The 26323-nt window shown below is 41.0% G+C and overlaps 1 protein-coding gene across 5 annotated transcripts in view; it reads right to left on the bottom strand.

Annotated features, from left to right (window-relative positions):
- LOC137191896 (regulating synaptic membrane exocytosis protein 2-like) overlaps window positions 1–25792 on the bottom strand; it is a 63804-nt gene extending 38012 nt beyond the window's left edge. For 2 of the 5 annotated variants that reach the window (XM_067602354.1, XM_067602356.1), the window contains exons 1-12: window positions 25687–25792; window positions 25377–25500; window positions 23804–23850; window positions 23411–23523; window positions 22107–22154; window positions 19567–19697; window positions 19016–19208; window positions 18530–18683; window positions 15745–15813; window positions 13173–13311; window positions 6658–6843; window positions 5111–5217 (exon numbers count right to left, since the gene is read on the bottom strand). In XM_067602354.1, the coding sequence (XP_067458455.1) occupies window positions 5111–5217; window positions 6658–6843; window positions 13173–13311; window positions 15745–15813; window positions 18530–18683; window positions 19016–19208; window positions 19567–19697; window positions 22107–22154; window positions 23411–23523; window positions 23804–23850; window positions 25377–25500; window positions 25687–25771 (1396 nt within the window). In that variant the 5' untranslated portion in view covers window positions 25772–25792. The remainder of the gene's footprint in view (window positions 1–5110; window positions 5218–6657; window positions 6844–13172; window positions 13312–15744; window positions 15814–18529; window positions 18684–19015; window positions 19209–19566; window positions 19698–22106; window positions 22155–23410; window positions 23524–23803; window positions 23851–25376; window positions 25501–25686) is intronic. The other 3 variants (XM_067602355.1, XM_067602359.1, XM_067602358.1) reach the window with 3 other exon arrangements.
- Between the last annotated feature and the right edge of the window lie 531 nt (window positions 25793–26323).

The following is a 26323-nucleotide window of genomic DNA, read 5'->3' as shown; positions in this document are numbered from 1 at the left end:
GAGGGGCAGCTGTATCAGAGTTGTGTTAAGTTACTGCTGATGAGAACCCAATATTTCCTGCTTTACTGCTTCATATTAAAAGGTTTTAAATGACTAAATAATGTGTTCCTAACCAAATTAGCAGAGCTTTCTTAGCAGTACTGTTGTTGACACAACAAGATATGGAGATATTTGGAGCTCTTTTGTTCAGCGGATCAGAAATAATGCAGGGAGGAATAGTACAAGCAGAAACAGTCACAGTGATGATGGTAAACAACTTATTTTACTTTGCTGTGTAATGGAAAAACACTCACAGCCTGCCATCTCACCTCAAGTCATGGCTTGGCATAACTAACCCAAAAACAATGGAAAACGCCATAATGTTAGTGGAGCGCAGCAGTGAATTTGCACGCTGTACGCAAAGCAGATGACCATATAAAGATATCTGTCACAAGTTGACGTCAGCTTGGGCTAAAAGTAGAAAAAAACGCTGGAAGCCGAGCGTTCAGAGCAGTCTGAAGCCGGTGCTTTTTGCCCATAGGGATTACTTCTACATACATTTACCTAAGTATTTGACAGTTTGGCCATGTTTAATATGAACATCCGACATTGTGACATTATATATTTGACTGAAAATGCGTAAAATCATAATAGGTCCCCTTTAACCAAAATGCATTTTCAAACTCGAAGGGAGATCGTTTATGATGAGCTATCTGAGATTGGAGAGTCTACAGAAACATCAGCTCCATGCTGCACTGCAAAACCACACAAATGGGGAAGAGACGCCATCCAGAGGCTGACCTGGGCAACATCATATTAAACATCAGATTAAATCATTCTGCTGCCACATATAAAATATACAAAGCAAGCTCTCCTTATGCTTTATCTTATTTTTTTTAACATCTAGTTTATATTGTATATCATCCAGGTCTGACTTTGATGAAGTTGTAATCAAGCTGCTAAAGAGTCCACACAAATTGTGAAGAACAGAGTCAAAAAAATCTTCAAGGACGTGTCACTTTGGTAGAATATTGTTTTGATTTTGAATGTTCTATTTGAGATCATGAATACAAACAATTCGACATTTTTTGTAGCTTTAAAGTAAATGCGTTTCACATGAAGAATTTCACTCTCACTTTGAAAATGTGATAATGATCCCAAGAAGTTATCTAAGATGTAACTTATGAAAGCTTTTGTCCAATATCTTAATAAATCTTAATTTTCTTATTTATTGTTCTTGGATTTACAAAGTCTAACACTCTATCAAAGTGACATATGTATTTTAAAGAGGCAGAAATCCACACGCAGACCAACCAACCAACCTGCATCAGTGAAGGAGGGGTGTGTCCCTCCATCAGACAGAGAGCCATTCACCCCTCGCTGCTGGTCCTCCCATGTCACTTCTACAGCAAGACACACACACACACACACACACATACATACACATACAGTACACAACACACATGAGTTTACACACAACAGAAATCTGAAGGATGTTGGATTATCAAGGGAACTATATGTTAGATCCACTGCACAATGTGGTGCAAATCTACTTTTAATACTTAGTTTACATTGCCTACATGGTGTATATATTGTGTAAAGATAACAGAAAAGATTGGCAAAGATTGGTAAAAGAGAAAAAGACCTCTTTGCTACTTCAGCACTGAAATCATGGACAGCTCCCTCATCAAATATTATGAACTTTGCTCCATCTGCTGGCCAACAGAGGTAACAGCCTCTCAGATTCTAAAAATTAAGAAATTACACTCTGCAGTACCTTTACCTTTAGTGAAGTGAAATTCACAGAATTCATCAAACACTGTACTTAATTATTTGTTCTTTGTGCTAAACACTGTCCTCAAAAATTAGATTACCTGAGATGCAATAATTTATCTCATGACAGTTTTTGGTAGAAAGAATTTTCCTAAACATGAGTTACTGTATGTATGACTGAGACTGCCATCTTTATGGGAGGGTGTGTGTGCATGTGTGTGTGTGTGTTCAATAATCCATGTCTAATTAAAATGATTGGCAATTTCACAATGGAAATGGAGAGCTCTGTCTTTGTGAGGTGGAGCTGAGCAGAATTAATTTCTATTAAAGTAGAGGGCAGATTAGGGCTTTGAACTAGAGAAGGACAGAGCAGCAGAGATCACAACGACAGCACTCTGTACATATTACCATCAGCTCAAGCTACATACAGTACAACTCTCTAATTTGATCACTCCAAATCAACTCAACAGGAATGAACCACACTCGGTATATATAAAATGTGGACAAAGAGAAGTTTGAAATAGAGAACTATATAAATGTGCGACGGCATATAAGAAGGCAGAGTCACTCAGAGTAGCTAAGTATCAGTTGCTAGTGAATGTCACACATGAAAAACTTGCATTGACCGAGAAAGCCCACACAGCAAAGTCACACCATCACGCTATTCAGAGGACTTGCCTTTCCTCCCATTTACCGGTGGGCCTTGTGGTTTTTCCTCGCAGTCTGCTGCTAGTAGAGGGACAGATGGAGGCTCATAAAGTGATTGAACTCTCATATCTACTGTACTGTTAGTCACAATAGTATGGCAACCCATACTGTATGCACTCATACCCAAACGAACACAGATCTGCACACAAACACGCAGTTATCCCAATAGCTGACAGTGAAATACTAGTCTGCATATAAAACCTACTGCACAAAAACGTTGTGAACTTTTGCTTAATCATACAGTACAATGTGTGGTTTATTACAGCATGCATTTCTTTGCTGTGCACCTTCCTACAGCAGCAACTGGCCTGCAGAAAGTCACTCAGAACACAATGATTATAGATTATTTCAAATACAGAACGTGGTTTTTTAAAGAGCTAAAATGAACCTCCAGTGATTCAGTCGGCACTACAGCTATGACAGTGTGGAGTAATAGTGCCACACAGTCAAAGGACAGAAGCATGCCATATAAACAGATGGGGAAGTAGGAAGTGGAAACTGTGGGGAACTCCAGTTTCTGCCAACAGTCTGGTTGTTCATTCAAGCCTGTGGATGAATGTACTGTACATCAACACCTACTGTACACTACTCTCATCCAAGAAAACAAGAGAAGATCCTAACTCCTGAACAGAGCTGGTAATTTAATGTAGTATTAATACTATATATATATATTTATAAATTAGTTTTAATTGTTCATGTTTTTCTAAAAAAATAAAACAAAAAAAGGAATCAAACAGCATCATATTTCAAGAAAATGGGAAAAAAAACACATTTCCTTGGGACAGGTTGTTTCTGTAGAGATAAACACACCTGGGCGACCATTGTGGGGTTCAGGTGCCCCAAGCTCCTCTCCTGTTCCCTCTTAGGAGTTGCCACACATAAACAGATAACACACAAGACAATTAGGTACTGTAAGTGCAAATATGAGGTAGCAGTTAACTTCGAAGCACAGCAGCGAGACAAAACAAATAGCAGTCCAGCTCCTCTCTGTAACCAGCAAGGGGCAATAAAATGGATCCAGTCCATAAAAAAGCTACATACACACACTAACATACTCACACACATTTGCATTACATAAGCTGAGTGCAATACGGCTCTGTGGGAGCTACAGCACAAGGTCAGATCAATACCTCCCCCCACTGCCCACACATTGCCACTGTCCCAAAAGGTATGGTAGAGAGGGAGAGAGAGAGAGAGAGAAAGAGACACAAACACAAAGAAAGGAAGGAGAAGAAAAAGAAGGAGAAGAGATAGAGCGAGAGAGAGAGAGAAGTGGGTGAGGACAGACTGCCTTACAAGGAAAAACAGCAGAAAGAGAGATTAGCTCAGGAATAAAGAGGAAAAGGGGGAAAAGAAGTGACGGAGAGGTCTAGACAGTGAGAATTTCAAGAGTGATAAAAAGATGGCACAGATACAGAAGAGAGGCGGGATTGTGAGAGCAAAGGAGTGAGGAGAGAGAGTAAGGCTGGTTGGAGGCTGTACGGAAGACAGGGAAAGCCCTCATGGACTCTGACAGTGATGAAAGAGTTCTGCGAGTGCTTTGACAAGTTCTCAAGAACTGCCTGAGATTTTCCCCTTCTCTCTATCTTTGTCCCAGTCATTCCCTCAAATCACTGCAAAGCTACTGCAATCTTTGTTGTTCACAGCGTCTGATTCAAAGAAACAAGTGAAATGATCGTCGCTTTCATCACGGCTCTTCTTACAGTACAAATCACAAGTCACTACAACAACATATAACATTTGTCAAAGGAGTGCTGAGGAACCAAAATGACTTCAAATGTCTCTTTGTAGTTGTGAAGATGTGGAAAGTTCAAACTATTGTGCCTTAATCATTGTTCAAAGCCTGGAGTTTATCCAGTTTAGCTTTTAAGTATCTCAGCAGTCCAAATATTTGAAATAAATCAACAATTGCCAGACAAATAATGAAAATATCTAGAGTATAACTCAAGACATAGGAGCAGGGAGGCTACATTTGGACACGACACTGGTACAATCAATAGCAGGATCCAGACAGGCCTACAGGTAAGTACAACAGGATGGCACAGGACATCTCAACTGTACGTTTAACACAGCTGCAACAGAGGGGGAGGTTCAAGGAGCACAGAGTAAGCTTAGCCTCCAGGGAACACAGCCACCCGCCATTGCAGACAGGGTTTTGGCCTTCAGAGTAAGGTGCAGCTCAACCAGCACTCCCAGTCTGAAAGACTAAACCCGTACATTCAGGTACAGACCTTCACAAGGCTCTGTTCCTTCGTCTCCATCTTCTGAGAGAGAAATGGAAAAGGAACCGAATAGAGATGTTATGGATGGAAGGCAAAAGTGAACACCAATGAAATATAGAACAAAGAGAAATCCTTGCATATACTGTATGGTGCGATTTATATCATACAATTTAAGACACCGCCAACAAATAGTAATCCTTTCTTTCACAGTCAGAAGTGAAGAGTGAGAGTCAGCAACTGCTGGGAAACCAAAGTTCTTTCTCAGCCCCAATCAGTTGGGCCAGCAAATAAAAACTACATCATCCTAAGATACTAAACACAACCACAGTACCACACTGATAAAAACATGTCCTCGCTCAGTAGGTATGTCTACATAATACTGACATTAACACTGGAATACAAATAAAAGAACAAACAAGGTGACTTACTTCTGTCCTTCCCCGTCGGTGGAAGCTGTGGGAGTTGTCGACCTCGTCTGCTGGACATTGGGGTACTGGTGGGGCTGGTCTGGACTGATCCGCTACGAGGATGCGCCCTATATGACAAAAAGTTGTGGACACTGGGGTGAGACACAAATTAGAGGTGATGGTGGATGCAGGGCCTGGCCATGTTGCACCCACATCACAATGTGAGAAAACTAAAGGAATTTGATTTGATTGCAGACATCTATCTGAGTGAGTAAAATAAAAAGTAAAGCTAACTACTATGATGGGAGAGTAATACACTATTGAATCTATTTATCTGGGATCAGTTATTAATTTAGTAAATATGTAAGCATTTGTTTTGATGAGAGTCACTGTCAGGCTCAACAGGAGGTAGTCAGTGACGGCACAACTGAGAGGTAACTGTAAACCTCACAATGTGTGTTTTATCTCCAAATATAAAACCAATGCACACAGCAATGATGTTTGGCACATGGCATGGGAGTGGAGGGACACATCAACTGTTGGGAGCTGAGCTGCAATAAAAGATGCCAGGTGTGAATCGCATGTACAGTCGACTCATCAAGCTGCAAGAAGAAAAGAGTTCAATGCAGAAACGGCAGACCAGTGCGACCATGCGTTCAGACTGTCCCCAAAAGGCTTGAACTCAAAACAAAATAGAAACAAAACAGAATGCCATCACAGGATAAACAGCATCAGTTGATGTTAGTAATGAAATCAAAAGGAAAATGTCGGCCCATCACTGCTATACTCACGCAAGCGTATGAGCAGTGTGTTCCAAATTAAAACGTGTCAGCACACTATCTACGGTGTCAGGGTTGTCGTGCCTGAGACATATGTAAAGAAAATACAGCACCGCTGCTTTTGGGGACAAAACATAAAGTGGCTAGGTGAGTGGGGTGAGGTGGGGTGAGGCAGGGGAGCGGGGTGTTGGGAAGGTGGGGGAGGAGGGTGTGGGTGGTTGTGATGTGGTTTTTCTGGTTCATTCTGTGAGTTAGTCAGGGTCGGGGTGGGTGGGAGCTCATGGGACGGGGTCTGTATTGGCTGAGTTCTACAAAAGTTTTAGTTAGGCAAATGTTAGCGGAGGTGGAGCTGCTCTGGGGGCAGGAATAATCTTACTAGCGGATTTGAACCACAATGGGTGAGTCAAAGAACCGAGTAGCTGCGGACTGCTAGCTTGGCAGAGAAGAAATGTGCTTAAAATACGAGTGAGAATAGAAATTACAATTACTTTTTGATTCATGTATTACTAAGACTACCTACTATAGCTAATCAAATTAGCTAAAAGACCTCTGTATGTCTACATTCCCAGTTAGCAGCATAGTATTAGCTTTAATGTATTCACTGGGTGGCTTCAGTTGAATAATATATCAGAAAAACTATGGTTCTTTGGTCTACCTATTGGTATTTTAACCAAATGTTTAAGTTATTTCTCCCTCCAGAGCAGCTTTGCCTCAGGGAAACGATTGTCGAACTAAAACCCCAGTCTGCTACTGTGTTAAGTTGGTTAGCGTCTCCGATCTGGGTCACACCTCGTCAAGGCAGGTGAGGGGGGGGCAGACCTCCCAGATGGCAGAGACGGCATGGACCTCATGAGCGAAGAGTCGTGGGGGCGTTCAGTGGAGCGCGAGCGGGACGTGGGGCGCTCTATAGTGGGCCGCTGGTCTGCAGAGCGGGACCTGCTGTGATACTCGTGTCTATCCATGGCTCCGTGGTTCCTACAGAGGTTATTGAGAGATAGGCAGGCACTCAGTGGGGCCCCACAGGGCAGGGACAGTATGCTGGCAGGGAGGACAGTATGGAGGGCAAAGAAAGTTGTTGCACTCTCAAAACTCCTCCAAGGTGCATGTGTTTGAGGACCACACCTGTGTTTTTGCTTGTTTTAAGCCATTTACTCCATAGTTTACATTATTACCGACCTTTTCCAAAGCATAGCATAGTTCTCAAGATTTCTGAACATGTTTTCCCACCTTCAAATACTGTATGTTATGAGAATTAACTTCTACTTCTAACTAATCAAAGTGAACATCATGTATGCTTTAATTATGTTCAAATTCTGTTACATTTGTGTTGTAATGTGGGTGTAGATTTTTTCTCTATCTGCACTTGAACTTGCACTATCACAATATGATAATGTTTGGAATAATTAATTAATAATAATAATAATGGACTACCGAATTAAAGCAAGTGTGTCCATGTGTTGATTTTCATCCTGCATTAAAATGAATGTCTGTAAAGTAGGAAAAACAAATGACACAATATAAACACTGTAATATACTTTGGAAACTGGTCGCCAGTAATGTCAGACATACGTGATTTGAAGAAAATGGACTAAAGCATACAAACACACAGATACGGTCCTTTAAAGTGAATGACAAAATGAGATATTTCAGCAACTCCAAGAGAACAATAGCCAACACTTTAATGTGAAAAGTTTTCAGCTGTACAGAGTTGCATGTACAGCTGACAATCAGCTTCATTCCATGAAATCTAAAATGCTCAATGGCCGCTGAAGTTGGCATTTTGGATTTTATGAAACGAACATATGGTTTAACCTACACGCAATTCTTTACAGTTGGGTTTTTAACACTACAGCCTCGTCTATGATTCTCCATGAGGAGCTGAAATACTTCATTTTAAAAGGTGGGCAGTATGGACAGAGGACTAGGTGGCTCTGTGTGGTTTATGGTCCTTATAGTGAATTAACTGTGAAGTCCTCAGGGTGTGAAGAACTGGCAGGGACCATGTGCTCTGTACGTGATAGGTGAGTGTTCATTTGCAGTCTGTTTGAGGTAGAGTGAAATGTGAAGGAAAAGTGAAGTGTGTCTTTATATTGCATGTGGCTTGTTATATCTGTTATGCCCTGAAAAAATCCCAGCCATTATGAGTATTTTTTGGCACAGTGAGTATGAAGACGATCTGAGGAGCTGGAAAAAAACAAACAAGTGAGATTTCTAAACAACAAAAACAATCAATGACATTATACAGATATATTGTTTAACCTTGCAGAGAGAAAAGAAGGATACATTTTCATAAAACTGCATCACACTGCACATGTCGAGACAGTGAAGGGAAATATTCAACTTGGCCTTTTGAACATGAGAAGCTGTCACAGGTACAGGGGTTTTGAGCATGCACATTGTTCGGCAAACTGTGTAAGTTCTTTAATTTAAATAAAAAACAAATCTTAAGCGCTACAAAAGCCCCACAGTTACAATTCTGAACTAGAGCATCATACACATATTATCCTAAGATCCCGATGACATGTTGGTGTCTGCACAATAGAAACATGTGGGAGCTGCTTCTACTAAGGCTAATAGACACTAAAAAACTTCCTTCAATTAATTTAAAATCATGACTTTGTTGAAAAATGTTGAGAATAGGGAAGAAAAACCTTGGTTGAATGTCAATATATAAGTTAATCTCATCAAAGTCTTGTAGTGTCCATAGCCTTTTGCACTTCGAAAAATTGTCCAGTAGAGGAGATGTCCTTTCAGTCAGTGACCTTAAATGGCCTTTAACATTCTTAATCTACAGTCATTTAAAGTGATGGTCAACATGATCTTTAGTTGGTTTTCATCATAAAGTTGTTAGGGCTAAGGATTTATATCTAATGTGAAAGTTAAGTCTGTTACTAATCAAACATCTCATTAGTTGTAATCTGATGGATGCAGAATCCAGCCTGAACATACACACATATTGTACTACTATTAGGAATAACACCGCTCACTGAATTCTCGTGGGATTCAAACTGCCTCCAAAATATTAGTTTTCTGCGCTTGGAAAGGCTGCTGTTTTGATGTTTATACGCCGCAGGCTTGGTCCCGCTCAAGGTACACTCTGGGGTGGTGCACTTAAACAAGAGAAACATTTTCTCATGTTCACCTAAACTAAGACACCTGCCAAAAGGCACAGACTCCACTAATGCTCTGTGCTGCTCAGCTTTGTCTCCTTTTCCTCTTCCACATGTCTTTTGTTTCTTTCTGCTGTCCTTGTTTCTCTTCAGGTCTCACCATTGCTTTTACTCTGCCTGGATGCAGACAGAAACAAACTATATCTGTGTGAACAGTGGAGGGAAATCTATTCTATTCCCCTGTGGATAACACTGAGATGCTAGCTACTTTCCTTTCTCTGTCGGTTTAGACAAAAGAAAGGGAGAGAAAGGAAGATGGAGAGCTCTTGTTAATGGCTATCTAGGCTATAGGCTGAGCCTGAAGTTGAGCCAAGCTGGGCCTTAGGGGAACTTCGTGACACTTTAATAAAGTCAGTCAGGCTCTCGGACTGAGTTCTGAGGACTCATAACTTTTTTCCTCCTGGAGAGGAGAGAAATGGCACAGATGCCACGTTATTCCTGACTGAAAGCCAGATGGCAGAAGATTGAAGACAAAGAAAAGTGGACTCATTTACAGCGTTTCTCTGGAGGGAGCCATGTGAGCTCTTTCTTTTTATTGGTGCACCAGGATGCCTGGTGTGTGACCTGGGGATGTATGGGTGTCAGCAGGCCTTTCTATGGGTGCTTGGAATGTCCTGGCAGCCCATTCTGGCCAGAGACAAGAAGCCAAAGGACAACCACAGAACTTACAAAGCTACATTGCAGCCCAGAGCAATGCATCAGAGATGCCAATATATAGATGAGCAAAAAGCAACTGCCTGTAGCATATAAAAAAGAACAACACTAATAATCACACACACCACTGATCGACACACAGCTGTTGGTAAAATGTACATGGGTACATAAACAAGGACATCAATGAAGAAACAGTCAGGTGCTGGCCAGCACTTTACTGAACAACCAGTATACATACACAAATAGCTCTGAGCCTCAGCATACAGCACAGAGGCAGTTGTGTACCATTACTGTACATCTACACAACTTCAGAGCTGTGATGACTCCTTCACAAAAACCGATATCGGACAGGATATCATTTTCTGTCATCACCATCACGTATAAATTAAAGACGGACGGGGGACAAGTTGAGGAGACCACAAGATGGCGGATGCACAGATGCAGCTGCAGTGCATGTCAATACCTCTCGTAGTCATAGTCGGAGGAGTAGGCGCCCTCAGAATGAGCGCGGGCCATCCTAGTGGAACGCAGTAACCTGACTGCTTCCTCTCGGCAGATCGGGTACACACGGTGTTTGCGGCTGGCGAAAAAATATCACAACTGGTCAACATTTGTTTGGGGTTTTTTCAGCACAAGGGGAAGTAACATAAAAAATAAAAAAAAAACGTGCAAAGGAAGATAATCTGGAGTAAACCTCTTGGATTCCCATTACAGACTTATTCTGCGTGAACATACACTTTTTCAACTATCCACTGTGAGTGCACACTGTATATACTGAAGACTAATATACACTAAATGTGCTGTATCGATATGTTTGCAGGGAAAACCACCTCTGCTGGACAAAACTTCAAAACCATAGAACACTTATCCATTTTCAGTATTGCCATAATCACTTTTTTGGTAGGTAGAATGAAAAGACAAACGAGGAAGTTGCTTTCCTAGGACTCACACTTGCTCGCAGGGTACGTTTTGGGAGCAAAATGAGAAGAATGTTTATATGATAATGACTAGAGATGATGAAAATAGCGAGAGGAAAGCAATGCTGATACTCGATGGATGAAGTGTATGGCCACAGAGTCACTCTTTTCTTTTCTATGTACTGTACTACTGAAAAGTAGCACCCACTATGTATATATTTAATCTTTTGTTGAAGAAATATATACTTTAACACTACAACACAACACTGATGGCACTGATAATAGCCAGGTAACATGAAGTGTATCCACAAAACCCATTTTGTGTAGTAGTTGGCTCCATTAATTCACTGTTAGGCTTAGTGGACTTCATGCAATTTAAGTGTCATACTAGTCATAGTCACTCGACATTGACTACAGTGACAGAAAACATGCCATAGTGTCAGTGCCATGTATTGGACACCCAGAAAAATGGATGAAAAAAGAAAAAAAGGGCTGTGGGTTGTAGTTGGGGGAGTGTTGGGTTGGAAAATGGAGGTGCAGAGATGGGGCTTCATGCAAGCTCAGGTAAAAGTCTACCTGGGGTCCTTTTGAGGATCATCAATAGGCTGAGTATGTCTGGTTCGAGGTAGGGTGAGAAAATGGCTGCAACCACATGGAGGGAAGAGAGAAGACAGAGATGGATCTGAGATGGTGCCGAGGAAGAAGCGGAGGAGGAGGAAGAACAGGAGGAAGACAGGAGACAGAGAGAGAGAGAGAAGACTGGAGACAGAATCATAGGCAGACAGATGGAGGGGTGAGGAAACTGAAGGAGAGAGAACGAGAGATTCCTCAAAGAAATAGGATGTAAAGAGGCTGAGAAAGCTCATAGGAAAGGTTGATGTAACAATTTCAAAGAGGAAAAACAGGCGAGGAAGATAAGAGAGGTTGAGAAATACTGTGGGATGGTGAGAAGATGTCTTCCTCAGCTTTACCACACAGACAGATGAAAGTGGTACAACCAACACACTAGCAACATTCACGGAGGAAATAACAGAACAGCACAGTCCAAACACCTAAACCTGCTTGGCTCCATTTCTACTGGATAATAAAAACAAATTAACACCATGCACATTACATGAATACAAACTGATGAACATTTCAAAACGTATATATATCCCATATGTGGTAAAAATGACACAAGTTTTAAACAAAATATGAGAAGCTTTAAAAATTCCAGAGGAGGTTTTTTTTTAATATCGTAGGAGTTCTGGGACAAATCCAAATTCTCCATGACTCATTTCCTGTGTCATTTTCAACTGTTTTCAATAAATAACCGGACGCTGTTAATTAAAGCAGCTGAAATACACTCAAGTGAGCACCGTCCCAGACAATTTAGATAAGTGCATTTTCTGCGTCTGACACTGATTTAGGCCGAGCCTCAGAAATATCAAATAAAGTTAATTGGACGGAGGGGGGGTGGAAGTAGCTGCGGCCTGGCAGTGCCAAGGATATGATTGGACTCTTGGAGCAACATTTTCCAACCCTCACAGAAAATAAGTGCTGAGGGAGGATAACTGACCACTTCCCCTTGACCACCCCTTCCATAAAGATAGTGATATAGATGCAAATACTGTTTACTGTACTCAGCATTTGCAGCGTTGGCTCCAAATGTTTCCTGAATAAATTCAGCCTCCTGAAGATGAGAAAAACTAACTGTCACCGAAGCAGCGTAGTCTTGCACACATATTCATTATTCGCTGCTATAATAAACATTGTTATTTTGTAAGTTTGGAGTAATCCTATGATTGACTGAATTGTGAAACATTGGAAGGAATGGAGAAAGTTGCTCTTTAAAAGCTGAAACATCACACAGATGAAAGCACTCACACACAAGCTCAGTTTCCAGAGAGCTTAAGGCAAACGGCATGGTGCGTTAAGTGTATGCGTGCGTAAACACCTCTCTGCATGTCCACTCATCAGCCCCCACTTGTGCTTGTCAGCATTTGTTCATGCATGACCGCATATGTGCATGCATCTGCTGTACACAAGTGTAAGCTGGAGTGTACCTGTCAGGTGAGTAGTGTTCTTCGGACACACTGTGGCGGTCCACTCTAGTGGGGAGGCTGTACTGAGAAGGCCTACGGTCAAAGGCGGGGTCCAGACTTCTGCTGTGTGACAGAAGTGAACTGGATCACCCCTCATGTAGTTTAGACATCGCACACTGCCCCCTACTGGCCAGGAGACACATCGCCTCATGTTTAAGTGTGAGAAATACTGCAGCTCACGTATGTGTTACAACCCAATTTCAAATTCCCATTTTCCAGAGTAACCTGAAGTAGTATTCCTTTCAACTACCCTTCTAAATTACTCTGCATCTATCACAATTTTGAGGATCCCTGAGCATGGAAAGTAAGGCATTCTCTATCGACATATGATAAATTACAAAAAATGATATTATACACATGATTATCACATAATGGACAAAGTCATAATAAACACCTAGAAAGAGAAAAAAATATAAAAAAACAAAGGACTGCACCCAGAAAACAAGGGTCAACCCGGTGTTGTACTGAGTGTTAGTTACCTGGAGGGTGGGGGAACGCTGGGGGAGCGTGAACGCGCTCGGTTTATATCAGCTGACCGGGAGCAGTGGTTAGATGACATCACCTGCTCAGGGACAGACAACGTGGAGCTCTGGAAGTCTCTGCCATTTGGCCGGTAGTCTGTGAAGACACCAACAGATGGTTTCTTATTAATATTCTGATACCACAGATAGTGTAGAAGTGGACTTCAATTATGAGACAAATACAGCAATTGACTACATTTTGTATTAGTCCGACTTTCTAACACCTCGATGTGGATTCTCTGTATGTTTGAGTGAGGGAAACGGCTAAATCTGCAGTTTTGGTTAATGAAAAATGATGACTGCTAATGATGCTGAACCAGTTTAACCACAACCAGTAATAACAGACCGAACTTTCTCAAAGTTATACTAAATGTTAAATGCCGTCTGCACAGGTGATAGATGTTCTATTTTCATTATGCTGAGTTTCTATATTCCAAAAATGAGGGCTGGGTTTCAGTATAGGTGAAATTCATTCACTGTGTTAAGATTGTGCATTAAACATGAAAATAGCCTTTTAAAAAAATTAGAAACATTATAATGAATTTTCTCTGCAAGACTGATTAGTCCATTGAACTTGAAAGAGTTCATTAACCGATAATCAGACATTGCTAGCAGCCATGGTTAAGGTCAATGCTTAGCACTATTAAAGTTGATTGATATTCAATAGAGTGTATAGCACATTAAAATTAGTTAAAGAAAACCCTGAATCAAAAGTTGGAATAGAAGGAAAGGTGGGAATAATTGGAAGTAATGATAAAGAAATGTTGACCTTCACTTAAGGAAGTCTGACATATTAATACAATAAGATCTTCTTTTTGATGGGAGCGAGCTGTGCATAATAGATGGAATAAATCTATTAAAACATTTCACATTAAATGATCCATCCTGATTATAAGTGCAAGAACATGGCACTGACAATGGCCAGTGTATGCTGGTAGAATGCTGATCATCTAAATGGCATATTGCCACACTGCACCTCTGCTGTTCGCTTACAGTTTTTTAAGAAATACTAGAGACAACAGAAAATGAAACCTTATCTGCTTCATTGTGGTTCATATTAGATTTTACAGTGAAAACATCTGCCGTTTCTAAACAGCAGCCCCAACACAGAGCTTCCTGCAGAGGAGCAATCAACTTCCATGCAGAGCCAAATTAAATCTATTCTTCCTCTTGACGTGCTGCTTCACTCATGAGTAAAGCCTGCCTGCCTGTTAAGCACATATAAAATCACTGACAATTAGTAGGATTTAACAAGAGGAGTGGGCTGCCTCTGTGCAGAAGTAGAGAACAGTACTGAGGGTCAAAGCGATATTAAATGTACTATGAAAATTAAAAAATGAGGAGTGTTCACATCTAAAATGTGCCTGCATTTAAAAAAAAAGCCTATTTCGAAAGACATGATTACATGAGCTCAACCTATGCAGTAATTACTCATGTACAATTCATCCACTAGACAATTAGAAACCTGGCAGAAAAAAAAATGTTTTTCTTCCCCCATTTGAAAGTAATAGTGTCAGCAATTTAATGCAAAGACCGCAGGATAAGCGGCGATGTGGTATAGCCTGAGTAAAGAGGAGGGTGTGAGACCAGAGCTGAGAGAAGGGGTATTCCCTTCACTGTGAATGAAGTGAAGGGGACTGGCATGGTGAGGCAGTGAGGGGCTGATGAGAATGTTAAAGAGGCTTGGAGGAGGATTTCCCTCAGCTACGGTATCATCGGCAAGCTCAGGCTGATGCTCTTCCCCTCTCTGTCTGTCTGTCTGACAGCCAGTTTGCTACAGTAACTGTATCTATTCTCTTCTCTCTCCAATGCATTTCTTCGCCTCTCTTCCTCTCTGTGGCCTGGATTCGCTAATAGGGATGTGAAACATTACCATGTGCTAAACCGACAGTGCAGGCTGCTGTCTCCATCCTGTAATTTACTAACAGATTTCCTGCAAATAAGGCCTGCACATTTTCTGTGGTTTTGTTGGTCTCAAAACACAACATTATGTGAAAGAAAAAACAGGGATGATATTTATTAAAAGAGATGTCTACTGCTTGCCAACGCTACCTCTTGTGTGAAAAAACTAAAGCAAGCCTCTTTTTTTTTAATGGTTTTGCTACCTACAGTATTCTAGCATCATTTTCCTCAAGGTTGATATTTTATGTGGGCAAATTTCAAGTACTTTTCAGTCTTTCTTTCTGTCTTTTTCTCTGTAACAGCTCAGCCTCTCATTTTCTGATGTGCAGCGTGGGCGTGCTGCTGGAGCCTCGGCGAGCACATCAGAACAGCAACTAGCGGTGCAGGGGCAGAAATAAGCTCACTGCTGCCTTTCTGTGCTGCTGCTGCTGCTAAAAGGCTGCAGCATTTTTACCCTGCTAATATGATATATAATGGTATGTGTAAGCTGTTCGGGCCTAGGTTGCGTTTGACAGATAGTTCCACGTAGGAGGTTAGCCAGGTACAATGAAAAAATTAGAAATTAGAAATTGGTTGTTACTTTTCCTCGAGACTCTCTTTCTTGTACTGCGTGTTAATCTGACATTACCTGTTATTACCCCGACGCCATCTTCACAATCGTAGTCTGAGATCTCACTGTCACTTATCCTCTGGGATCCTTTGAGATAAAGAGACAGAGAGAAAGATGGGAAAACAGAAGAGAGGAAAAGGGGGATTGAATGAGCAGAGCAGGAAGGAGACAGATGAGGGGGAAGAGGGGAAAGTCAAATTTCATTCCAACATTCATTTATTCACCCAGTATTTTTGTATTATGCCCTCCCTGTTCTGACTCTAATCTTTATTGGTTAAACTGAAGTTTTCGAATGGAATCTAATAAGATGTGAACCCGATGAATATACTGTCAGTCTCTAACTCATGTCACCCGCACTCCACAAATACAACAAACAGTCCCGCAAGAGAGCGTTTCGGATAATATATGTGAAAATATGCGTCAGCTGTAACAAATAATGCTGCATTTCACTGCTCGACTTCAACAAAACAGCAGATCTCTCTTTGTCTGAATGGTGGCACTTTTAAGTGACGTGTTCAATCATCCAATTTACATGTGAGGGTGGGGGAGAAGTGCTCTTTCTTTATCCAACCCAGTTGCTTTATCACCCCTCCCTGTCCCCTTTTTGAAAAGTATGAACCCCCACTCCTGCCCAACCCCCCTCACCCCCCCACCGCCCGCCTTCAACGTTCAGTCAACTTAAATCAACTGGACACGTGTGCTTTTTCAGAAATGACAAGTGCTGCACTCTGGCAGTGCCGCTCCCAACCTCTCATCTCAGTTGGCTGCAAACTTTTTACAGCTGTCAGCTCTTTCACCTCACACTAACACAAATGCCCAGAAAATCATCATGGGGTAGGAGGGAAGGGGGGGCAGGGAGCGAGCACGCCTCAAGTGTCCAGCAGAAGGTGTACAGTGAAAGAGTCTATAGTATAGCCATCTACTGCATGTTAACCAGTATCTGGTCAAATAATATAACAGTGGTGAGAGAAGAGCCATGAAAGGAGCTATTTTTTCATTTTTGGAATATACAGCTCTAGAGAATAATTATGTGTTCTTTTTTTTTTAATTCTGTAAGTAAATATACCACCACTGTTATGGAAGATTAAGAATAATAAGCAAAGTATCACACCAGCGACAGATTCATCTGTATCCCATGACGATTTAAAAAACATATTCACATTCAAAACACACAAACACAAGCAAAGCAGAATGGGCTGCAAAATTTGCCCACAGTATTGTGTGCATTAAAAAAAATAAAATAAACAATATACATCACAGAGGAAAAGCAAGTGGTCAAAATCAAATTATAGTGTGTCTGCCAGGACTGGCAGTCTGGGTTTTTATAACATCACTTTAGGATGAGGATCGAGTACAGTTTTGCAGGATATGGTTGTGGGTTGCAGGATAGGGGTTGTAACATATTTAACAGGTAAATACACAGAGAGGGAGAGACCACTGTGTCCTAAATCTCTGTTTCCCTGGAGCGCACACGTGTCTGCTACCTTGAGTGGATTTCAAACGAGTGATGCAAAATTTACATCAGCTCACCACGCTGAAATCCATGTAAGGGAGCAGAAACATGCACCCTTGAGGGTTAAGGGGTAGAGAATCAGGGCACGAGGATGCATCTTTCAAGAGGACAGGAGAACACTCAGATGCTCCATAGAGCAGCACTGCCTAGGAGCGCAGGGGGCTTTTACCTGAGTTGTATGAATATGAGCCTTTGTCTGTAAAAGCAGAAGCAGTAAGGTTGATGTGACACGGATGACAGAGACACAATATGCATAAACTACAGTAACTGTTACAGGCTTAATATACTGAGGCAATGATAGAAAAGCAGAGGGCAATATGACTTGAAAATCATTTTACATTTGTAAGAGCAGCCATTTGCAAATTACTATGAAAGTTAGAAAATTCACAGAGTGTAGAACTATTTATACAGAGTTTGCTCACTGACCTCACTGAAAAGATTTGGAGTCATTGACTGTAAACTGACTTCAGTTACATGACCACTAGTAACTGCTGGTCTTGTCATTTCTGGCAACAGAGCCCAGATTGACACAGCACAGTGATCAGAACAATGCTTGAGGTCCAGGCAAACACCAAAATTAGAAGGACTATACATTTGGAAAATATAAACTTGAATCACGTACTCAGACAGCTTAAGCATCACATGTAACATGTGTAACAAGGATTTCAGATTTTGTCCAAAATTTCTTGCAGCGCGCTGGGTTTACGCTGGTTAGCTAACACTGCAGGATCAGTATGAAGAGCAGGTAGAATTTCTGTGACTAAAAGTCCTCCATATGTGGGCATGAGTACCAAATGAAGATAGACTTAAATAAATCTGAACCATTCATTAAATCTGTACCTACATTTATTTACTTTCTGTGTAATATTGAAAATTTATTTCAAAATGCAGCTACATCATGTAACATCCTCTCTTCTTTTTAACTTATAGTTTAGCTTAGATTTTGAATCGTATGTGTTTAGCTGCATCCTTTCTTGTGAGTGTGATGGTGAGGTTTTACCTCAGATAAATAGGACAAAAAGAACATAGTTATGGAGAACCTGAAAAAGCTTTTCAGTGATAAAGACTTGACAGAGCTATAGTGCTTATTGAGCTTTAGTAGTCCACTGTTGCAAATATTTGTCTATCTGTCCAAAACTATTAAAAGAAAATGGTTTTGTGTTTTATTGTATCATGTGTATATCTAATATTTCATTCATTGTTCAAGGTGGCCACTGAGGCTCTTTACTGTAAATTACAGTAAATCAGCAGGGTTTTGTGACATGTTCCTGTCATAGAGGTGTTACATACTCTGCAGCCGCCGGGTTGGACTATCTCCATGGAGCTGCCTGCGCTGTGCGTTCGGGGAGGCACGTGGGAGCGGGATGGAGGACACATCGTGGGTCTGTAGCTTGTACCAGTGTGGCTCGTCATCCAGAAGAGCCGTCTCCAGCTCAATCAGAATCTGCCATAGGAGAAAGGCCACAGTAAGGTCGCATACCTTAAAAACATCAGTCCAATGGTTGAATACTAGTTTACTGCTTGTGCCACATACTCATAAAGCTCTTACCCCGAGCATCGATGCAAAACAACCCCCCTTTTGCTGAGGTGTAGTCATTCTTATACATTTACACAACATTTTCTGTGCATGTTGGACAAGAACTGGACCATCAAAAGCCTCGTAATGGCCGAGAGTTTTATTAGGGCTTGACCCCAATCAAGAGGATTATCTGAGATACCAGAGAGTCTGTCAGTGAGTGTCCCTGATCCCTGATGTGTGGGGTTTAGTTTCCTTACCTCTCCCAGGAATTCGCTCTCCTCCTCCCTCACCCTGGCTTGGTCCCATAATGTGATCTCCAGCATGCGCTCCCGAAACTCCCGCCGGTGCACCGGCGAATACATAAAGGTCTGGTTCCATTTGGGCTCTAAGGATTTCTTTACCGTTTTTGTTCTCCTCTTGCTTTTGTCGCTGGAGGAACAATAATTCAAACTGTTTTTATTTACAACCATGATGGAGAAGAGCCACGAATACAACAGATCAATAACACGACACAGCACAGAGCACAGCACCAGGGCATGCTGGGATGTGTGGTGAGAATTAGGTGGTAAGTTTTGAAAATGACCTCCTGCAGTACTACACCACTGAACTACAAACAACAACTTAAATAGACAGATCCACAGATAACGTTCCCTTCCTGGTGCTGAAGGGTGAAAAACAATGCCACATGTCAAAAAATCCTAAAAATCTTCTCTTTACAAATAACCCTGTAATGCACAATAATGTCTGACATGACACTGAATGAGTGGGGTGGGTGAAATAAGCACATGGTAACTGTTACTACTCTTACCTTCTATCAGGGAGGAAGTAGATTTTGACGTAAGGGTTCCTGGGCCGGCCGTCTTCCCTGGGTGGCAGGTCTTTGGCGCCCAGGATGGTGACGATAAGCTGATGGCCCACTTTGTCATACCACAGTTTGACCTACAGGGGCAGAGCAGAGACAGACTGCTGAGAGGGAGATCTGGGCCAACAGGAGTAAAAACACACAGAGGGAATAATGCAGGAGAAGACAACTTCATCTAGTTAGAAATGATGTTTTTACGTGTGCATTTGTGTCTTCTTGTGTTGAGTTTAAGACTCATCTCATTTCAACCTACAGTACTTTTTTTTGTTGTTCACTTTAGTAGAGGGTCTTCTCCTGTATTTACCCCTCAGGGAGAAGGAGGAAAAATGTCTACCTGCTAAGGTGATATCAGGTCACATGCTTGGCGGGGTAATTTATCAGAGCTTAAGTATTCATTAAAAGATTGGCTTACTGCACTAATGTTATTATGATATGATTATGTAATAATATGAAAAAGATACAATATGATCAAAGATCATCCTTCGATGTATGTGACACAAAGAAACAATAATATACATACTGTACATTATACTATAATGTATATATGTATATCTGCATTCATTGTGGTTTCTGCTTTTACGTAAAAGTGTTTTATAATGTATGTGTTTATGTACGTAATTAAAAACTTCCCCTGCAGGGAAGCATAACGTTTATTGAATGGAACTGAATGCAACTGGTCTGAATGTCATTTAAACTGAACTGAACTGAAGTGAAATGCTAAAGGCAACACGCTCTAAAATTAACAGCGTGTACTCAGTTGAAATGATACCGTCTATCAGTGATGATGTTGCCTGTAATAATGTTGTCTCAGATATTCAATGAGCATTGATATGGAGAAATCAATCATGCTGTTGGGAGAGGAATCGAAGACAGTTCACACTAGAGGGAAGTATGGACTCCAAAAGAAGACACTTAGAAGAAGAAAAAACTCCAACGGAAGCCTTAAAGAAAGTAGATGAAATGAGGAAAATAAAACTTCTAAGCTTTTGTCCATACTTCTTCAAGAATATGATTATGGAAAGGATCTGCACCATTTAAAACTACAGGCTAGACATGCAGCAACGCAAGAGAAGGCATTCAAGACAAGTCAGTAGGTTTAATAACAGACAGCAGGGGGCTTATGGGAAAACAAATTGTACCAAATAATCACTAAACTTGTAGCCCACCAAAATACCAGATACAGCCAAATATAAATATACTGTACTGTCTGTGAATTGGTCAAATATTTCTGAACAGAATCACCTTGGAAACTTAATGATCATAATACGTCTGATAATACACATGGTCCAAAAGTAAGATACTGAAATAAACAATATGTAGGTGACTTTGCAATGTGTGACCCAATCTAATAATTTATTGACTGAAGCACAAACACATTTCCAAGAGTGCAAACATGAACCAACAAACACATAATAAAACCAAATTATTTACCTCAATTCTAACTCTATATCACGTGTTTAGACACCTCTAAATCTAAAAAACCCACAGTGCATATCTTTACAGACATCTGCATGCTCTACTATGCATGAGAACCATATTCTCTATCAATGAGACTACACATCACATCCATATTAAGTTTGATGAGGCCACTCTTAAGCAAAACAACAGTGTCAGCAAGAAAAATATCCAAATTTCCAAGCAGGAGTATTAACCTTCAGGCTAACTGAATCAAGAGTACCGTTTCACACAAAATGATTCTAGCCAGTGTCAAAGAATAAAAACCAGAAAAAAGACAGACTGATATTAAAGGTGACAGATTAAAAAAGACCCTTGCAGCGAAGGAAAAGCTTCAAAGCTTTGCTCGGTTTGAAGTTTGTTATTTGGAAGGTACAATTTGCTTATTCGTTAACTCTCGTCTGGAAAGGAAAATGCAATTTGGTTGCCAAAAAAGGACGGTGAACTTGGTATCTTTTCACTGCAACATGGAACCACAGACCCATTAAACATGATCCGCTAATTAACAGCCCTTCATCACTTCAACTCACACGTGGAGGAGTCCTTCTGTACTGTAGATGTGTGTACGGCTAAAGAGTTACTGTATCAAGGCCTGGGTTCATGTCACACTGAAGCAGAAAATAACCTCCAAGTCCTTTGTCCTAAAAAAGTTCCTGGAGACACCCTCCTGCATTGCCAAAGTGAAGATCCAACAATTTACTACACAGGATAGGATCAATTACTGGAGTCAGTAGAAGGAATCAAGCAATGGAAGAGTGTCTCCTAAATGTGTGTAGATTAGTTGAGCATGCACTACCTAGGCAGAATGATGTGAATGGGTTAAAATGAGTAATAATACGTCTAATCATAACAGTGATACCAAGAAATCAAATAGAAGAAAATGACACAATGCACTGCACTGAGAGGGAAACTTGAAGCTGCCATTTCCCAGAGAATGCATTTTCCAAAGTATGGAAAAAGAAAAAAGGCCAGTCAACAGTCAATGAGCAAAGACCAAATAGAGATTGTGCCCTTCAGACAGGGCCCATTACCTGGACCCTAGGGGCAAAAGGCGTTGTTCTTCTACTAAGGCTTTGGCTCTGGATAAGCAAAATTAAACAGCAAAAAAAAAAAAAAAGGAAAAGAAAAGAAAAGAAAATGCAATAAAACCAAAACCCCACGAAACAACAACAAAAGCTCACAATACACTCTAAATACAACAACAGAAGTTTGTAGTTTTAGATGGGATATTTAGGCCAGAGGGTTCAGTCTTTTTTTTCCTTCTTACTTTTCATTTGTATCTTTGTGACTCTGCTTCTTTCTGCTTTATCTAAGATTACTTGTCCCTGAGCTTCTCTGCCCTGTTCTGGACAGGGTGCTTTGGGTAAATTACCAATGGCTTGTAATTATATCTCTGTCTTCTCTAGACCTTTTCCCCTCTGCCTCAAAGCTTGCGTCACAGTGACGTTATGCGCAGTTGCTATCCCTAAACACAATTTAAAGACTGCTATAAAAATATCATACCAACAGTTCTTAACTGTGTGGAATTATTCATCAGGCACTGCAGAGCTTACAAGGTTTATTCAATGAACTGAACTGTTTGAGTTATCAGTTGTTTTTAGATTTCAAGGTCAGTTCCTTCATAGAAATGTAGAAGCATCTTTGAGAGATAAGGGTTCGCAGGATTCAGTGCTTATTTTTAAATGGCTGACACAGTGCATTTGTGTTAGGACTCTACAGTCCACTACAGAAATTGGAACCAGTCATTTTCCTGTTATATGTGACATTTTCCATGTCACCAAAAACTAAAAATACTTGAAAACGGTCAAATTTAAGGACCACACAGGTTAGTTGAGGTAAAAGCCTTAAAACTCAATGTCACTTAAACCCAACGTTTCTCCCATAAACATTGATATTTTAAGAAAAAAAACACTGAAGGTGTTACACTCATGCTAAAACTACAGTTCCCCTGTGGATCCTAAATTTGAGAGTTGATTTATCTCTTGCTTTAATTCAGTCCTTTACCCATTTACCCCAGAGGGTTTTTATACTAGATAATGGACAACACACACAGTAACCTGATCTACAATCCTGTGCTGGGTTGGTAAAGGGCCAGCTGAACAGGCTGAGAGAGCGAAGCTGTGCCCGCTAGCCCTACCGACAGTCTAAACTAGGATTTAACTTATATTCTGAGTTGCATAATGAAAGCACAATGTAAATTTTACATTACGAAATGTGATTATTTGGATGTAGCTCTCATAACCCATTTCACTCAACAATGGACAAAACAATCTAACAATACAGTTCCTCCAGAGGATTTCACATGTAGTCTGTTCGTCCTGCCGAGGTCACTTACTGAGAGCTGTCCTGACAGGTACTGGGGGGCGTCCCTCAGCATGCTGGGACTCATGGGGGACGTGACGGAGATGGACGGGCGATCCATCTTCTGAGACTCAAAAGAACTCGAACCTGACAGGGCACAGATGACACGGGCAGATTATTTAGGAGAGAGAGAAAACGATTTTAGTTTGTGGTTTTCGTAACATGATGAGATAACATGAGAGAGTACTACAGACAAGAAGAAGGACACAGAGAGAGCAAGAGAGCATGGCACGAGGGAGACAGAAATATAGAGAGGCAGAGTGACAGAAGCAATTCTCTCGGATATTTCCTTAACTTGATGTTTCTAGGCTGATTAATTGGATCAAATGGGATAATGAAATAGGCTAAAGATCTTGACATGACTCACTTGATTCCAGTTGTGCATGTGTGCTGTCTGGTATCCTTGGAATATCTCTGAGAAAAAAAAAAAAAACAGATAGAGTGTGAGTGTCTGAGACAGAAGAGAAGGAGGGGATGGAGAGGATCAATTTGAGCTAATGCTGAATACACTGTGCTTTAATGACCGTAAGCACCGCATTAGTCTTCATTCACCCAGCAGCTCCCTCGGCAGCACAAAGCAGGTCAGATATAGGAATTGACAAAGCAAAGGTGCCGCTGTTTTCCCCCACAATTTCCCCTTTTGAAAACAATTGGAGAAGAGAGTACGATCGAGGCGGCAGGTTTTCATTTTGCTGGGCGGCATTGTTCCGTCCCATACAGGGCCCGAGCCGCAGCCGGAGGGATGGAGGAACAGATGTTGAATAAACAAGTCGGCGCCGCTCCTTCACAAACACATTCTGTGAGAACACGAGCTATATTCCCTCTCGCATTTCCCACTTCAAGCCTCCATATTATAGAGTTCAATTCAATTCAGCATTATTCTGAGTCATAGAGGCAGTGACGTGGCATGAATGAGCCTTCAGACATGAGTGCTGTCAGAGACAAAACTATCAATGGAAACAAGATATTTTGAAGGTAAGTGATGTAGTCGCAATCAGATGTATAATCATTTTCTAGTTGTAGTTTAATATATGCAAGATCTACATTAACTGCTACTGCAAGGAAATGTAAAAAAAAAATGGTCAGAATTACTGAATTACATCAAAAACCTGCAAAGAAGCCACAAGCACATTGACAGTTAGAGTTAGCAGCACAGACTTTATTCCATGAGCTGATGTTTCAGCAGAAGCATGCCTTCTTCTGAGCTAAAAAAATAAACAAAATCTCATCGTATATATATAAAGCTTGTTTATATCAAACAGTTTTGTGTCAAAAGGACAACTACAATGAATAAAAATGTTCAAAATTCTATACAAACTATGTAGCAAGCACAGTTCCTACTGTATATCCTTCAACCCTACATATACAGTCTAGGGTAGACGTCCCACAGAGAAACCCAAACAGCAATAAAAGGCTTGACATACTGTGGAACAACTTTAATATGAGGAGCAAAGCCTGATGTGGGAACACCTGATAAGTGAGAGAGTACAAATATACACGAAACACAATACTCTCTCAGTAGAGAATTTTAACAATAGGAAAATTGGAAGAAAACCACCAAAGTAGCAAATCTACGGCTATTTTGAAATTCCTGAAAAACCTACACATTTGACTGCACAACAGTTCCATTAATGTTAAAAAAAGACTTCCAATTTAAACCTGTACTGTATGTGTTACACACCAGGCGCTATGTTTAGCTGCTTGGCAGAAGAACAACAAACGCTCAATATTTCAAGTTCAAACCGGCTCCTCATCGGGTGCAGAGGTATCAAAAGAGCCAGTGTGGGCTCAAAACGTTCATACTTTTTCAAATGTAAGAAAGAAAACATGAACATTGTACAGTGTTGCAAGTCTTAGGGAAGCAGAAATCACCTACAACGATGCACCAGAACTCTCTTTTGCAGAGCATAGTGTGTGTGACACTGATTGTGAGATCTCACCCTATAGGCCTTGAGACCACCAGCTCCACCTGCGGCTCAGGCTTGGATTCTAGTATGATATTGTAAACTTCTTTAAATGTGGCTCCTTGTAAAAGTTTCCCATTCCACTCCAGCACCTGGTCACCTGCAAAAACACCAGATATACTGTAAATCACATGGAAGGTCTTGGTCTTGGAAGATCTTTTATGTTAGCGCTGTCTGTGGCTGTCCTCAGTGCGGAAAATACACATTGTTATGCACTTCTAGAGTGTGTTGAATACCACCGAATCCACCATTTTCATTCTGAATAAAAGTTTGTGTTTTTGAATACCTGGTCTGAGGTGTCCAACAGTGTCTGCTAGACTTCCTTTCCTCACTTTAGTGATGAAAGCACAAAGTCTACCAGATTCTGTCATCTTGCCTCCCACCACCTGTAGAAGAAGAGAGGTGACTGGATTAGCATCGACATAAATGTAAACCTGCTCTGTTAGTATTATTATTACAGCAGCATTAATGTGCCGTTACTCCTCCCATCAAAACCAGTGAAGATGTAGCACGTGCACTGCAGCTATCAGAAGTAGACTTTTTGTTCCCTCAAAGTATCCTGCTAATTTCAAGGCTTTAGCTCTTGCCTACAAGGTATGAATCCTCAATAAAAGCATTACAAAGAGAGGGTCAATGGTAAAAGTGCATCTCTTTTTTTTAAAAAAAATGTCCCGGGCTATGCTTTCTTCCCCAGGGACACACTCTGGTGCTGCTCTGTGGTTCTGTAACAGTGCTGGCCCGTGGGCTAGAGCTGTACTGTACAGTCCTGAGCTGCTGTACTCCACTCTGCTCAGCTTACATGGGCATCATACAAATAAAAATCCCTCTTAATGGCAGCTGAATGCCAACATACAAAGGAGCTTAGGGAAGTCTGCTAAATGAAATGGCTTTATGTAACAGGCAGGAGCCAGAGAGGGAGGCTC

The sequence above is a fragment of the Thunnus thynnus genome, chromosome 10 (assembly GCF_963924715.1).
Source record: "Thunnus thynnus chromosome 10, fThuThy2.1, whole genome shotgun sequence".
Lineage (NCBI taxonomy): Eukaryota > Metazoa > Chordata > Actinopteri > Scombriformes > Scombridae > Thunnus > Thunnus thynnus.
Note: the sequence above shows the minus strand (reverse complement) of the source record. Positions and strands in the feature narration are given on the sequence as shown.